The 16,196-nt window shown below is 52.8% G+C and overlaps 1 protein-coding gene across 1 annotated transcript in view; it reads right to left on the bottom strand.

Moving 5' to 3' along the window:
• DGKI (diacylglycerol kinase iota) overlaps positions 1 to 16,196 on the bottom strand; it is a 184,346-nt gene that overhangs the window by 37,960 nt on the left and 130,190 nt on the right. The window contains exon 22 of the mRNA XM_075557402.1: positions 2,012 to 2,112. Within this exon, the coding sequence (XP_075413517.1) occupies positions 2,012 to 2,112 (101 nt within the window). The remainder of the gene's footprint in view (positions 1 to 2,011; positions 2,113 to 16,196) is intronic.

The raw sequence follows: 16,196 nt of genomic DNA on the forward strand, positions 1-16,196 counted from the left end.
CGCCCGGGTGTAAGGAGCAGGGAGCTAGCTCTGCCTTGCAGAGGGAGGTGTGGCTGTGTTAGGCGACAAACATCGCTCTCGCAATGGAACAAAAAGATTGATCCGGTCACACGGGCGCGAGTGTATTGAACAGCAATAACAAACCTCCTGCGTGAGTCACAGGGTGTCACCTCAAGAAGGGGGTGGGCACTGAGCTTTCCAGGCTGGAAAGGCAGCCCTGGTCTTCTTCTGACTTCTGACAATCAATCAACAGCCTATGAGAGGGTTCCCTTGTGGCCTGTGGGGTGCAGGTCAAGAGCCCAGCCCCATCAGCCCCTTCAGCTCATTGTGTGCTTCACTTAATGAAGGCGCCTGAAACAAGAACTCTGCCACGCACGTTGAATAGGAACTTGAACCAGTGTTTTGCCTTCACACTCAGCTTGAGCAACCAGCTTTGCCTCCGATCTTGGAACCGCTCAAGTTCAAGCAGAAGAGTGAGGGTGAGAGGATAGCTTCACCTGTGGGGACGAGCATTCCAGAATTCCAGAGCAAGCGCTGGTGAGGAGGGTCATCAGCACAGAGAGAAAGCAGAATGGCGGTGCTTCCTGGGCCCTCAGATGAACCATGCCTGGGTATGCCCAACCCCCAAGCCCAAGCTCACTGCCACGGAGGCAAAATTGACTTGATGGGGTCACTCGACACCGTGACCCCACCAGGCAGGGTCGATCTGCCCCTGTGGTTTCTGAGATGGTAACTCTTTACTGAAATGGAAAGTCACATCTTCCTCCCATGGAGTGGTTGGTGGATTCAAACTGCTGACCTTGGGTGGGCAGCCCAATTCATAATCGCTGTGCTACCAGGGCTAGGAGCCAGCAATCCCACTCCTGGGTACATTCAAAAGCCCAAATCCAAACTCGCGTCTATCAAGTCCATTCTGACTCATGGGGACTCTATAAGACAGGGTAGAACTGCCCTGCAGGTTTCCAGGATAGTAAGTCTTTATGGGAACAGGAAATCTGATCTTCCTCCCACAGAGCAGCTGGCGGTTTCAAACTGCTGACCTTACGGCAGGCAGCCCACTGTGCAACCCACTGGACCACCAGGGCTCGAACTCAGGAGAGCTGAAAAGCGCAGGCTCAAGCGGATCCCTGCACAAGCAGTGCCTGTGGCACCACTGTGCGCGTGGCTAAAGATGGCCCCCACCCGGCTGTCCATCAGCAGATAAACAAAGGGTGTCCCACTGTGAGCAGGGCCATCCTCAGCCCTAAAGAGAAATGGAGTTCCGCGTGTGACGCACAGTGGGCCTGGAGAGCATCGCGCTGAGTGTTAAGAGGCAGGCCCGAAAGTCCAAATGCCTTTGATCCCACTTCCCTGAAATATCTACTGCAGGTCTCGGACAGCGACAGCCACGTAGTAGCTAGAAGAGCCGGACATGTCAAAGGGACACCTTTGCCATCCGTGGAGCACTCGGACGTTGGTTATAGGTAAGGTGACCAGACGTCCCACTTTTGGCTGGACAGTTCCAATTTTTAACAAATTTTCCTGCGTCCCACGGCGTTTTTAAAAAGTCCCGATTTTTGGAAAGAATGCAGGACAAGCTAGGGTAGACGGTTTTCGGCTGCCATGCGGCTATGTCACCGGGATATGAGTTTTATCGATGGTGTCCCGCTTTACCAATGTTAAAATCTGGTTACCTTGTTCTAGAGGCTCTGAGAGAAGACTAGTTGTGTCTCAAGAGTTTCCTGCACGTGACTGTGCCGGGTGGCATCACCCAGTTTCTGCTTGTCTCATCCTAGGCAAGCCCGAGGCTAACGTGGGGCCTAGAACCGGCGACGCTGACTAGGCGCCACGGCAGAACGAGGGTTTGGTCTGCTGTTCCTCTCCACTGGAGGGGGCCTGGCACCACGCCTCATTTCGCTAACAAGCTGCGCAGACGCCAGGGCTGATGGATCTATCCATCAAACCAGGGTGGCCCAAGGAGCTGGAGAGAGGCTGGCCGCAGGCAGGAGCCAATTAGGCACTTTCCACTTACACGCTTCCCGGAGTTTCTCTTTCTCGTAGTGGCATCCTTCATAGTCTTGTAAACTGATTTTGTTCACGCGGATCCGCAGACGGTCTGGCACAGACTGGGGACTGGAAAACAAGACCGGGTTGTTAGACAGGAGCAACAGAGGGGACTTGGGTGTCACACATCCGGAGGGAGAGGCTAACAGCTATAGAGTCTCTTCGTGCTTAGAAGAAAAGTTCTCATCCAAGCAACGTGGTGGGCCCCTTTCCAGAAGGTTGCCGTGATCAGGAGAACTCGTCTCCGGAAACTTCAAGTTTCTGGATGGAGTTTGGGTCAGATCGTAGAAATAGGCAGAGAAAAGGCCTGTGAGTCCATGCTGATGGTCCTAGCTTCTGTGCATTGATTCGGGGTCTAAATAAGACCCCGGGCTTGGTCCCATGGTAAACTCGGAGCAACGGATCTGAAACAGAAGTGAGGTGCAGTTGTAGGGTCTGCCCTTGGGCACATGTGCCAGCACCCACCCAGCATGGCCATTGGCAGCCACGGAGCACAGAGAATCTACAGTGGTCAGACCAAGCATCTAGAAAGGCCAAGACTGCTGTAGAAATAGCTCAACACACCCCATCAGCCTTAGTTAAAGCATCTTCCGATCAATACTGCCTGGGACGTACCGGTACCTCTGAGTGGCCCCAAATGAAGACTCAATTTAAGTAATGTACATCCTTGTTTCTCCTGGGAGGTACTAGAGCATACCATGAGTTTTGGTGTGTGACTGAGACACAGACACCCTCTGAAGACTGGTTCTCCCTCCAAATGTCTTCTTCGTGTCTCCTTAAATTTTCAAACTAGTTCATTGTGGGCATGATATGACTGGACAGTCATCGTCCCCATTCCTGCTCAGTCCATCGGCAACCCCCCGCCCCCCGCCTCACCCCAAAGTTCCAAAGGCCAGGGTCATTATGCAACAATGAAGAAAATGGAGCGTGGCCACACGAGATCCCAAAAGTGAAGCTGACTGCATCATTGCGTAACTGCCAAATCCCATCCTAACTTAGGGTCACATTACATCACTGCACAATTGTCCGACCGCTGAGACTCATGGTCCAGCCAAGTGGCCCCGTATGCTCCGCCGTCGTAGCCGGCGCGATGCTGGCCTCGAAGCCAGCACTCGGTAGTGCTGTCAGTGGGCAGAATGGGCAGACAGATACATTTTTGCCATTTCCACAAAGGTAAAGTTTCAGGTAACAAGACAGTGGATGAGGGAGGAGTACACTCAAAACTCACTGCCACCCAGCTGATGCGGACGCTCAGCAGTCCTACAGAGAGGGCAGCACTGGCCCCGTGCGTTTCCGAGACGGACACTCTACGCAAGCAGAAAGCTTTCTCCCACGGAGCAGCTGAAGTCAAATAACACAGTCCCCACTTGTTTTCCTGTATTACCTATTTATGCTCAGATGCTGTTGATTCAAGTAGAGCTGTGTTTCCCCTGGGTGGTGGGGGGTGGCTGGAACAATGTGAGTGGAGGGGGGGGGCTGCAAAAACACTTTATCCTGGAATAGGGGCTATAGTACAAATGTTCACATTTTCACTCGTCAGGGGACCCTAAGCAATTTTTTTTTTCTGAAAAGGGAGTGGTAAGCCCAAATTTGGGAACCTCTGAAGCCCAGGATTGCATCTTCTTTCTCACACTACAGGATAATCGTCACCATGGACTAGAGTAGAAAGAAGCGTCTTGAAATTCAATCCATTTCCAAGGACAGAAGGACAGACAAATGCATGGATAAAAGGAAGCAAGGAGGCTAAGCTGGGAGGAAGAAGGAAGGAAGGAGATAGAAAAGGGGGAGGAAGGCAAATAAAGGAATGAAGAATGGGGAAGAGGGGAGGGAGGCAATTTTTTAAAGTGTTAGGATATCTTTCTCTACCTCTACATGGAATACACACACACACACTCACACACACACTCACACACACACACACACGGGTAGGGAGAGAAAAATAGTGTAATCCTAGCCTTTTGTCTAAAACCTAATTTAGGACAAACTACAGTAACTCCATCCATATAAATTCTCACTGTACTTACTCAAAAATAACACACCTATATCTGACTTCAGAGACCCATGCACACCCACACATGGTGCTCTACCACACACACACACACACACACTCACGCATACACACACACACTCACACATACACACACATTCACGCACACACACACACTCATTACAGCTGCGACAACGTCAAAGTCCAGATATAAATGCACTTGTTCTAAAGGTAGACCACACATGCAGGTACCTAGCTTGAAAACGGCCACTGCCAAACTACACAGACGGGCGTTCTGGGGTGCAAGTCCATTGGCTATTTACTGTGTGGGGACCCTTGGCGGGACACAGGACAGGCCTGACTAATGATACAGACATAAAAGTTTCATGAGGAGTCATGGGAGAGATGTCTTGAGAGAATCATGCTATTCGTGACTAGGCTAGACCCCAACACGGTGCGTCCACACGTCATCTACAGATGAGGAAACGGAGGCTCAGAGGTGAAATGCTTTTGAAAATCACATCGCTGCTCGGTGACAGAGCTTGGCGAAGCGCCGGGGGCACGTCACTCAATGCTCACGGCCGCTTCATACCACCCCCGCCCTCTGAGGCACTCACACTCTGCAGTCAGCAGATCAACACCAAGACTGAACCCCAAACTGCCATCAACCTTGGATTAGCCAATCAGATGGCCTCCAAGCACTCAGACGATTCTCCTCAATTCACAATCAACAGCGTGTGCTTAGGTAGATTCACTCAAACAAGCAAACACATGGCATAGGTTAGAAGTCTGTATGTGGATCTCCCTCTATTCATTGGGAGCAGAGTTTAGTGACCATAAAGGAATAAGTAATTATCCATTATTCGATGGAAATAAGTCATGGAAACTAAGAAATTGCATCCTCTCCCTCATGTACCTTGTGGGGTTTGGGTTTGGGGAGTTTTTTGGAGACCTGTCCAACGTGCTGTTCAAGGTGATTAGCTCTGGGCGGTGGGGTCTGGGGACTATTTTACATCGAGGAGCGTCATGTTGAGAAAAAACAAGTTATTTTCTAAGGATGCCAATATGTAAATAAACAGGTCAAGAGTGAGGATACATTTGCAAACAGTATTAGGGAGGAGATCAGATCAGAGGAGAAAGAGTTTCCGTGGTTAACAGAGCACCCCAAATCATGGGGTCTGTCTTATTCTCCCTTTCACTCGAGGGATCGCAATGTGCACGGTGACAATCAGGGATCGTCCTACGGGCACAGCAGAGAAGAGGAAAAGCTGGAAGCAAAGAGTCAGACGGCGAACACGTCACAAGAAACAGCATCGCGAATGGCCGTGGACCCTTGGCTTCTCCAAGTGGGCAGGGAGTCTCAGAACCAAGACTGCAATGGCACTGATCGGTGGCTATGGCGGGGACCCTGACTCACAGTGACCCCAGGTGACAGAGCTGTGCTCCCCAGGGCTTCCAGGGCTGGTTTTCCGCAAGAAGACTCATCGGGCCTTCTTATGAGGTGACTCAGGAAGGACGTAGACCTCCAACCTGTCTTTCACTTCGCGGCCAGCATGCTGACTGCCTGCCCCACCAGGGACTTCCTAGGGCAGTGACTGCCCAGTGGGAAACGGGAACCAGAAGATGGCGGCAAGCCAGCCCAGTGCCCGTCCTCCACGGAGCTCCCCAACCGAGGTCACCCACATGCCTCACTTCCACAGACCTGTCAGGGCCTGTCCGAAGCTACATGCTTCCCACTCCATCTCCCATCTAGGCCCGCTGACCCCGAGTCACACCTTGTTGCTCCTCCACCAGCATGCCCATCATCTTTCCTGACTCCCAGGTCCACACAATGGACCCAGGACAGGAAGGCTCAGGTGAACAGACGTTTCTGGAATATAAATGGAACCAGAGGCTACCTGGCTGCACCCCCCTGGAGCGCTAACGAGATGAGAGAAAGAAAATGGAGCCCCCCCCCCCTCTCTCTCACTGCCCTGCACATTTACCTTCATCTTCTCTGGCGTTCTGCAGAGCACAGCACCCTGCTTTCCCCTCACTAGAGATGTGCTCACACCCACGCTGCTGGCTGGGGGCTCTGGGGGGCCTGCACTCAGATGTTGTCCCAGATGAAGCCCATCAGCCACTCTTAGGCATTAGACCACAGGGCTCCGTGGTGGGCCCTCCGAATTATTCTCGGCCCTGGATTAGACACGAAGGAGCCATGGCGGGCAATGGTTCAGCACGTGGGTGCTAAAGCAAAGGCTGGCGATTCAAATCCACTAGCAGACCCGTTGGGGAAAGATGAGGCGGCGTGCTTCCATCAGGGTTTACAGCCTTGGAAACCCTGTGGGGAAGTTCTGCTCCATCCTCCAGGGCTGCTATGAGTCAGAATTCAGCTCCGCAGTTGTAGGCTTGAATGCTGGACTGTCTGGAAGCGACAGGAGGCGGGGGAGGCAGCACAGTGTGGTGGCTAGAGCCAGGATCCCAGTCCTAGGGCCTGGGCTTGGACAAAGGTCCTGCTAATTAGAAAGAATCGGGACGCTTTGATCCTCCGCTTCCTCATAGGCAACAGGATCCGCCTCAAAGGAATATCCACGGACTCACTCACTCACCGCCACTGAGTTGATTCTGACTTGCAGCAAACCTACAGGGCAAAGTGGAACTGCTTCCTGAGTTTCAGAGACTTTAACTCTTTATGGGAATAGGAAGCCTCATCTCCTTCCTGAGGAGCAAGCTGGTGGTTTCAAGCCGCTGACCTCTCAGTGAGTAGCCCAACTACGCAGCCAGGGCTCTCGATGGAGTCAATCCATCGAACGTGTTCAGGAACACACCCAGCAGCCCTGGAGTCTGCCCGGACTCATAGACACCCCACTGGGTGTCGGAGCAGAGCTCTACTTTTCCTAAGGAAATCGCCAGGCCTTTCTTACGAGGTGCTTGAGCACATTCACACCACCGACTGCTCAGTTCGCAGCTGAGCTCACTGACGGCACCATTCGGGGCCAAGGGGCCAGTACTGGTTAGCCATTATCCCCGTCATTAGTCTGAAAATGGATCTCCTAGTTAAGTCTCTTCAGAGCAGACAATACTGTCTGCTCCTGCTGCCAGTGTTGCATGATGTCGACAGCGGCTACAAGATCCTCCCTGGCCATCCCTGGCAAGCTGCCGGGCTCCCTCTGGGGGACACTGTCTGGCTTGCCTGGTGTCAGAACATCCTATGTCCCTGGATCTTCTCCCTGGCATCTCACAGGCCGGCTGGCAACACGAAGATGAACAGCAAGCACAGCGGGGAGAGAAAGTGCAGAGAGATGAAATCAAGGCCAAGTAATTCAATTGTGCTCCTTTATGCCAAAGTCGATTAGCGTCCCACTAATGGCTGGCTGAGGTGGAGGATGACGAGGCTGCCTCTTGGGCTCTGGGGAACAGCACTGCTATTAGTATGCTAAAATTAAACGTTGCCAGGAAAACTAGGAGAGCAGAGGAGAGACTAACCATCTGGATAAAAATGTTAGCCTCAGAGCCGACAGCTACCACAAGCTACTCCCAGATTGACTCGGCTTCTGTATCGAGTCTCTAACCCCCAATTCCCTGGAGCCTCTCAAGGGTCCCACAAGGTCTGGGCAACCCGGGGGGTGGGATTCTTTGGAAATTGGAGCGCTGAATGTCTAGTAAGCAGCCTTCTTGGAAATTCTCCCCTGAAACGCTGAGGTTGGGCTCCCCCCATAGAGGGAAAGCAGGGCTTCAAACGTGCTTGAACCAGTTCAATCACGGCCGACTTAGCAAATTCGGAGCAGATCTCAATTTGTAAACTCTGGTGTACTGGAATAGTAATCGGAATGAAGGTTCGAGGCCCTGGACTGGGAGAGTCGAAAGAGGTGCAGTAGTCCTTTCAGGAGCCTGATGTGGGGGGTCTGACCACAGGGCCGTGGAGGACGACGCACGTTCACACTGGGCAGCCGCCGTCTCTGAGCTGGGCACCATTGCTTCTGGTTCTGCGGTTCAAGAACTGTGGTTGCCAGGCAACGTGTACATCACCCTCAGTTTCTAGGAGGGAGATTCCATCTGCAGCTTCTCCCATTCTGGTTCCTGGTTCAGGACACTCACAGTTTACAAAGTCCCATCTACTGGTTTCTCTTTGTTGGCTGTGTGAGGGTAGACTAGAGAAACAAATCCTCGGAAATTCATATGTGTATAAGAGAGGGTAATTGTCTCCAAAGAGCAGCTCCGCGATGGCTGGGAGGGGCCTCGCCTCTAAATTAAACCCATACCCAACAAGTAGCCTCTGGTGCATGGGGAGGCCCGTGGGTGCACCACAGAACAGCTCCACTGAGTTTCCCAGCCCTCTCCCCAGGGTGCCGCTTGGCGGGCTCCTGCAGCCACCTGTGAGGCTTGCACGGGTCTGCACTTAGAAAGGCAGAAGCATCTAATCGAGTCACACGGAGCCCAGAGCCACACTGTTGCTATAGATTATAGATTATTATGCATTCTAGCTCATCTCACCCCTGCAGGCCGGAACACAAGGGCCCCATAGGGTTTCCCAGGCTGTCATCTGACGGAATCACACTGCAGCCTGCGGGTGGAACTGCCCCACGACGCCTAGCAGCCGAAAGTAACGCATTGCACCACGGGGACCCCGGGATGACCACGCAGAGAAAGAGGGAGGAGTCCTGGGGACTCTGCCATCTGGGTCAGCCCGTGGTCCTTTCTGTCCCATTTGCCCTGCTCACGAGGTGGCTCCCACTGCTGGCCAGCGTGCTAGCTACGACTCTGCGAAGCACGCAGCTCATTTTCAGGGCTCCGTTTTCAGATGCAGAATGGGGCGGCATAGGGTCCCCAGAAGCCTGGAAGCTAGCACCGACTGCAGAAGTTGGTAAAAGTCTCCAGTTTCTTCCTGTTTGGCAGCAGGGGCCGGTGTATAAAATTGAGTTATATCCACATCCTCATGGAAATGCTAAGGCCTGGAGTCAGAACACAAAAGGGAATACAATGCTCTTCATTTTTCTGGCTGGAGGGACTGCAGATAAAAAAAAATCAAGCCTCAAGTTTCAATATCAAAGCCTTCTCTTTTTAAAATCGTTTTATTAGGGACTCATAAATAGCAAAGTCTTCTATGGGCAAAATATTGACCGGAGCACGGAGCATCAAGAGAAGATGGGTGAAGCACATAAGAGCCACTGTTCCAAAAGCAATTGGCTAGGACTGAACGGTCTCCGGAATAACATATACTCAAGAAGCAGGGGACTTGAGGGCCGAAGCCCAAGCTGCCCTACAGGCACAGGTTTTAAGAAGAGGCCCCAGGAATTCAGGGAATGCCCACTGCAATTTTCAACACAGGGATGCAATGCTGAAAGCACTCAGTAGTCTGGCGAGTAAATGTAGAAGGCAGCTACCTCCCCATCTTACTGGAAGAGATCCGTGTCGGTGCCCATCCCAAAGAAACCTATAGGGACAGCTCTGCTCAAGTCAGAAGTGAGGTGGTGTGTGTTGCCGGCTTTTTTGGGGTAGACGTCTTTCTGGTATTCTGTGCTTTCGCTTAGAACCATCTACCATTAGCAATGAAATCCCGTTTCCAGTTCCTCTTCTGAATTTGGCTTGAATTTCTGGTGGTTAGTTCTCTGTTGATGTACTATAGCAATCATTTACTAATGATCTTCAGCAAAAATGTACTTGCATGTAATATTAATGATATTGCTCCATGGGATCGAACAACAGAATTGCGTGTGGATGGGCATATTGGATGGTGTAAGATATGGGGAAACACTACTATGGGGGAAATAAAATAAGGGTTCCTTGGGGATCGGGGAGGGGACGAGGGGTGAAAGGGGAGCTGATATCGAGGATTCGAGAAGAAAGACAATATTTCGAAACTGATTGTGGTAGCGATTGTACAATACAGCTTGGTATAATTGAACTAGGGCGTGGTATGATACCTGTAAGAGCGCCCAATAAAATGATTTAAATAAATAAATAGTCAATAGACTAAAAATAGATAAATCAATAAATGGAGATCTGGTGACACAGTGGTTATGGGTTGGGCTGCTATCACAGAAGTCAGCGGTGTGAAACCACGGGCCGCGCCTCAGGAGCAAGACGAGGCTTTCTGGTCCCTAAAGAACTACCCTGGCCTGTAGAGCCAGAAGTAGCTCGAGGGCAATGCATTTGGTTCGCGTTTGATTCCACAATGAAAACGCAAGGGATCTAAAAAGCTCTTGTGCGTCCTGGGCTGTGGCTAGAGCCCGCACTGCGCCCTGCAGCCCCTCCTCGTTGCCCCGAATCTGACCTCGGGGATGGGCACCCCCGCGCCCTGGTCCCTCCTCGAGGTGAATGAAGTTCCGAGGCACAAACTCGCTTCAGCTTTGGAGTGATCCTTCTCTGTACGAGAGCCACTGACTGGGCTTCCACACCCAGACACACGTGGATAATTCATCCCATAAATAAACGCTAACGCAGCGCGACAGCAGTTCGGATTTCGGGGGCACTCGGTCTATCAGGTCTTTATGTAAGTGGCCTGAGGACTGAGGCTACTGTGTACTCTCAGAGGCATGTCCCGGTGTGGGGTCCCCCATGAGGTCACCTCCTGCACTTCACCATGGACCTCCTCCCATGCCAGGCCACACGGCCTCCCGTTGTTGATCTTGATCATAGAACAATGGGGCAAATGTCATCGTCACTTGTCTCACGGCCTTTGGGCAGGTTGTCAGGAAAGACTAGCCCCTAGAGAAGGCCATCGCGTTTGGTCCAGTGGAGGGCCAGGGGAAAGAAGGCCTCAGCAAGGTGAACTGACACCGTGGCTCGGGGTCGGCACGCTCGGGGGCTGACACAGGACGGGGCGGGGTTTTGCTCAGCTGTGTGTCGGGGTAACGGGGTTGGAACGGACCCAGGTCAGTAACGACAATAGCAACTTCCCTGTAAAACCGGTCCCTGCTGAATCACAGTCTTCCTGGTCACATTATTAGTAACTGAGCAGGGGGTTTCTAGTTTCCCTCCTTTCCTGGAACGCTGACTTCATTCTGAAACAGACTACTTACATATGTTCACAAAACACCAACTGCCGCAATGTGCTAGCCAAACACCGGCACACCCCACAAGAGCGGTGAGTCTGAAAGCCATGCCCCAGGGAGAGCCACGGGCTTTGCTTGAAGCAGCCGCAGAGGAAGCCACATGATTCAAAGTATCGTGATACTCCTTGAAACGACTGTGGTCAAACTTTCATTGGGATCCAAGAAACCACTCGATTCAAAGTATCATTGCTATTGGGTCATAATGACAGGTCTGCCCGGAGCCCAGTCACTCACTGCCATCCTGTCCATGCCAAGAGGACCGAGTGGAACTGCCCTGGGGGTGGCAGGAGCTGTGACTCTCTACAGAAGTAGAAAGTCCTGTCTGCCTCACTTGGAGCAGCTGGTGGTTTCAAACCCCTGACCTTGCAGTTAGCAGCCCAGTGCATAACCCACTACGCCACCGGGCTCCTGGCAGCATTAGAGAGTTCAAACAGTAAATGAGCACAGTTTTCGCCTTATAGGTGTGTGTGTGTGTGTGTTTACATACACACTTACACACATACATACATATAATCATTTTATTGGGAGCTCTCATAACAATCCATATTTCAATTGTATCAAGCATACTTGTATACATGTTGCCATCAAATTTTTTCTAAACCCTTATTTTCTATTTGAGCCCTTGGAATCAGCTCCTCTTTCCCCCCCCACTCTCATGACCCCTTGAAAAATGATAAATTATTATTTTCATATCCTACACGGACCACTGTCTCCCTTCACCCACATTCACACTGGGGTGTGCGTGTTAATACACTGGTCATTTTGATTGGTTCCTCTTCCTCCCCATCCCCCCCCCTACCTTCCCTCTACCCTCCTGGCATCACTATTCCAACACCTGCTCCTGGATTCCATGTGTCCTGAGCTCTTATCTCTTTATCTGTACCTGTGCACATGCTCCAGTCCAGCCCGCAGTGGAAGGCAGGACTGGGGTCATGGAAGTGGGGGGTGAGAGGAATAGTGTGTGCCTCATTGGTGCTATCCTGCTGCCCTGGCCGACTCATCCCTTCCTTGTGACCCTTCTGTGAGGGATCTGCTGGTGTCCTTGTAGGCGTATTGATACCGGTAAGCTGGCCACCTCAGAAATGTTTTTTGTGGCTGCACCTAACGGCAAGGATAGTTATATAAGAACATATTTCTGCTAAAAACCCAGCACAGAAATGAAGGCCTGCCATTTTGGTGTGTTTTACCCCCACCCCACAGTGGCACCTGGTGGTGTCCAGTGCTCACTCCCCTGTTAGCTTGACTATCGGAAGAGTCTGGAGCCTGAGCTGTCCTGGACCACAAGGGCGAACCTCCCATCAGCCCACTTCACAGTCTGAGCACGACCCCCTTTTCTGTTGATGGCTCGTAGCCACTCTGTGGGACAGCCCTGTGTGGCTCACTAGGTGATGTAAGGGTTGGGGTCCGACACCTTTAAAGACTCACTGCCATCCAAACGGACAGCTGTGGGTCTTACCCTCAGCTCAGTGCGATCACATTTCAGCATGCGATCTGAAAGAAAGTCTTTTGACCCTGATCAGCCTCCGTCTCCTCATCCCTGCTGTGTGTGGCATCGTTAGGCACCACTGAGTCTACAGCGACGCCTGCACAACAGAGTGGAAGGGTGCACGCTCCTGAGCCATCCTCGTGGTGGGTCCTGTGCCTGAGCCCACTGCTGCAGCCACTGTGTCCGTCCATCTCCTGGAGGCCCTTCCTCTTTCTGGCAGCCCCTCTATTTTCCAAGCATGATGTCCTTCTCCAGGGACTGGTCTCTCCTGACAACACGTCCAAAGTATGTAAGACCATGTCTTGCCATCCTTGCTTCTAAGGAATACTCTGGCCACACTTCTTCCAAGACAGATCTGTTGGTCCTTTCAGTAGTCCGTGGTATTTTCAATATTCTTCTCCAGCATCATAATTCAAATACATTGATTCTTGGATGAGACGATATTTTGAAACATTGCCTCGTCCATTGATCACTAATGTGACCTCGGGAGGCACCCCTGGTGGTGAGTGGCCGAGCTCTCTGCTTCCACTGGAAAGACTCCGGTTCGAGTTGGGGCAGCGCACCACCTCAGCAGCCACCAGCCCCTGTCTATGGAGGTCAGTGTGTCTTCTGCGGTGCTGAGCAGGTTTCAAAGGAGCTCCCAGACTCAGATGGACTAGGAAGAAAGGCCTGGTGATGTGAAGACCATCAGCCGAGGTGAACCCTGTGGGTTTTCCAGACTGGAACTCTTTGTGGGAGCAGGTAGCCCAGACCCTCGGAGCAGCTGGTGGTTTCAAATTGCTGACCTTGCAGTTAGCAGCCCAACATGTAACCACTACTCCACCAAGGCTCCTCACCTCATCTTTCTCCTGCAGAGAGGCTAATGGCTTTGAACTGCCAACTGCGTGGATAGAGACCCAGTGCTCACCTAAGCAGCATCACCAGGCTCCTGACAAACGTCAGTCTCGTTCATGCCAACAAGACAATTGGGAGCCACAGTCGCCCTGCAGGACAGGGTAGAATGGCCCCTGTGGGTTTCTGAGACTGTAACTCTGTACGGGAGTAGAAATCCTTGTCTTTCTCCAGGTGGTCCCGAACAGCTGACCTTCTGGTTAGTGGCCCAATGAGTAACGACTATGCTACCAGGGCTCCTCACGATCGATGGACAAATAACAAGAGTAGGCCGCAATTCCTGGCAATGCATGCATCGTCAAAATGCACCTGCCCATGCGCTCGCACTCACAACTCCACTGCACGTCTGCAGGGTCTGGCCATGAAGCCCAGGCCTCCGGCTCTTCCCTGAAGCCAGGCTGGAGTCCAAGGTGCCGGAACCACCTGCTGTTTCCTGAGCTTTCCTTGCAGCCCGGTGTTCTCTTTGGAATTGCGGCTAAGGACCTGAACCATGGGCCTCAAGGTGTTCAACCCCAAAGTTCAAGTGCCAGCTGGGCCAGACTGAACCCTGCAGAGCCCCCAGAGCCGCGTCTCCACCAGTTCTGCTGGGAGGCCCAGGCGGTGGGCAGGAGCAACAGGACACGGGTCACCAGGTCCCTGGCCGTGGGATGGAGAGGAGGCAGGAGGAGAGGGAGACCCGCGCAGCGGTACTCACATGACGAAGGAGCCAGGGGGGGCCGACACTCGGCGCGGGTCCGCCGACTGCACCTGGTGGATGCTAGCGACACGGCGGGGAATGGGCGGCAGAGACAGAGCCGGCACACAGCGGACAGACAAGGGGCACGCAGGAGAGAGAGAAAGACAGACACGGTTTAAACAGAGATCCAGTGAGCCAGACGACGACAACAGAGGCATCCAACAAGCAGGCGGAGCGAGGAAGCCAGCAGGACAGGCGGACGCGGCTGCCGCTCGGTCAGAGCACAGGGCAGCTGAGGGCCCACGTGCGCTGGGGCTCAAGGACTGGGCCTGAGGGCTGAGGGGATGGTGGTGTGGGTGTCAAGATGGCTGATGGAGACCCTTCTTGTCTTGGGATTGAGGACTGCCAAGAAGGGGAGGCACACGCATACTCACACGCATGAACACACATGAATACACTCCCTACCTGCGTGTACTCACACACAAACACATTCACTGTTCACACACATACACCCAGACACACACACGCTTACACACACAGAAGCAAGCATATCAGGGCAGGCTATCAATAACTGCACCTTAAATACACACACACACACACACACACACACACACACACACACACACACACACACCCTTTTGGGTTTCCCAGACTGTAAATCTTTATAGAAGCAGAAAGTCTCATCTTTCTCCCATCAAGAACCTTGTGGGTTTGAACTGCTGACCGTGTGGTTAGCAGCCGGATGTGTAACCCACTATGCCACCAGAATGCCCTGCTTCCCCACCACTGTGTGCAGCCCCTGCTCTGGTAGACCACCCCACGGGCCTCAGGCATGACTTAGCCCCAAGCAGGCCCTGCTAGTGCCATCCAGGAGTCCCGCACCCCACCCCACCCCCTGCTCCGTGGTCCTCAAAGGACCTGGCTGCAGTGGAACCAGCAAGAAGCCGGTGCCCAAACTCACAGTGGCCACTTGAGAAGCTGCCCGTTGGGATCAGATGGCTAAGGCAGCCTCTGGTCACTAGTGAAGTCAGGCAGCACTGACGCCACGATGGACGAGCGAGTCTGGGTTTCTGGTCACCTCCAAAGGTGCTTTTCGAGCCAGAAACATATTTCTCTGACAGTGTGGTAACAGAAGATGCTTATAAGTACACCCAGGGCCCCGAGTTGATCGGGACTCCCGTGGCCTGCCAGGACAGGCCAGCGCGGCTGCGTAAGCTGCCAACCCTGTCTGGAAACAGACTTTCTCCTGGAGCAGCTGGGGGTTCAGTCTGCCAATGTCTGGGTCAGCAGCCCGACGCCTCGCTCCCTGTGCCAGCAGGGCACCTCAAGCAAACAGACAAACAACCACAGAACCAAACTCCCCGCCACCGAGCAGATGCCAACTCACAGCGACGCTGTAGGACAGGGTAGAACTGCCCCTGTGGGGTTTGGAGACTGGGACGCTTTATGAGAGTAGAAAGCCTCATCTTTCTCCTGAGGAAAGGCTGGGGTTTGAACTGCTGACCTTGTGGTTAGCGGCCCAAAGGGTGACCACGCCTGCAGAGCTCCTTACAGACTTATTGAACTGTAGGCATTTGAATACGAACAAGCTGCTCGCTCCCTCTCTTTTAGTTGTGAATTGAGGGAAAGTCCACAGAGCAACCAATTTTAAAAGTTTGCTCTGGTAGGCCCAGGGGTTGTGATGGTTAAGCAGGTGACTTCTAACAAAAAGTTGGGAGTCCCACCCAACTCGGTCGGTGCCCTGGGTGAGAAAGAGGTGAGTCTGCTTCTGGGAGATCCCAGCCTAAGAAATCCTGCAGGAGGGACTTCGATTCTGTCCTATGGGGTCACAGTGAGTCGGACTTGCCTCGAAGGCCCACAAACCACCACAGTAGGTTTGTGCTACCGTGGACACAACTTCTGGGGACCAGACCAGCGTGTCCAACCCAGTCCATGAGCGTGACTCTCTAGCACTTGTGCGTGGCAGCCACCGGAGACGGTCCTTGCTAACCACAAGGTCCCCACAGAGCAGGGTGGAAACAAGGCCACCATGCCCCTGCCACAGGGCACAGTGGGTCAGGGAGCACAGAGAGAGCG

Source organism: Tenrec ecaudatus, chromosome 9 (assembly GCF_050624435.1).
Source record: "Tenrec ecaudatus isolate mTenEca1 chromosome 9, mTenEca1.hap1, whole genome shotgun sequence".
Taxonomy (NCBI): Eukaryota; Metazoa; Chordata; class Mammalia; order Afrosoricida; family Tenrecidae; genus Tenrec; species Tenrec ecaudatus.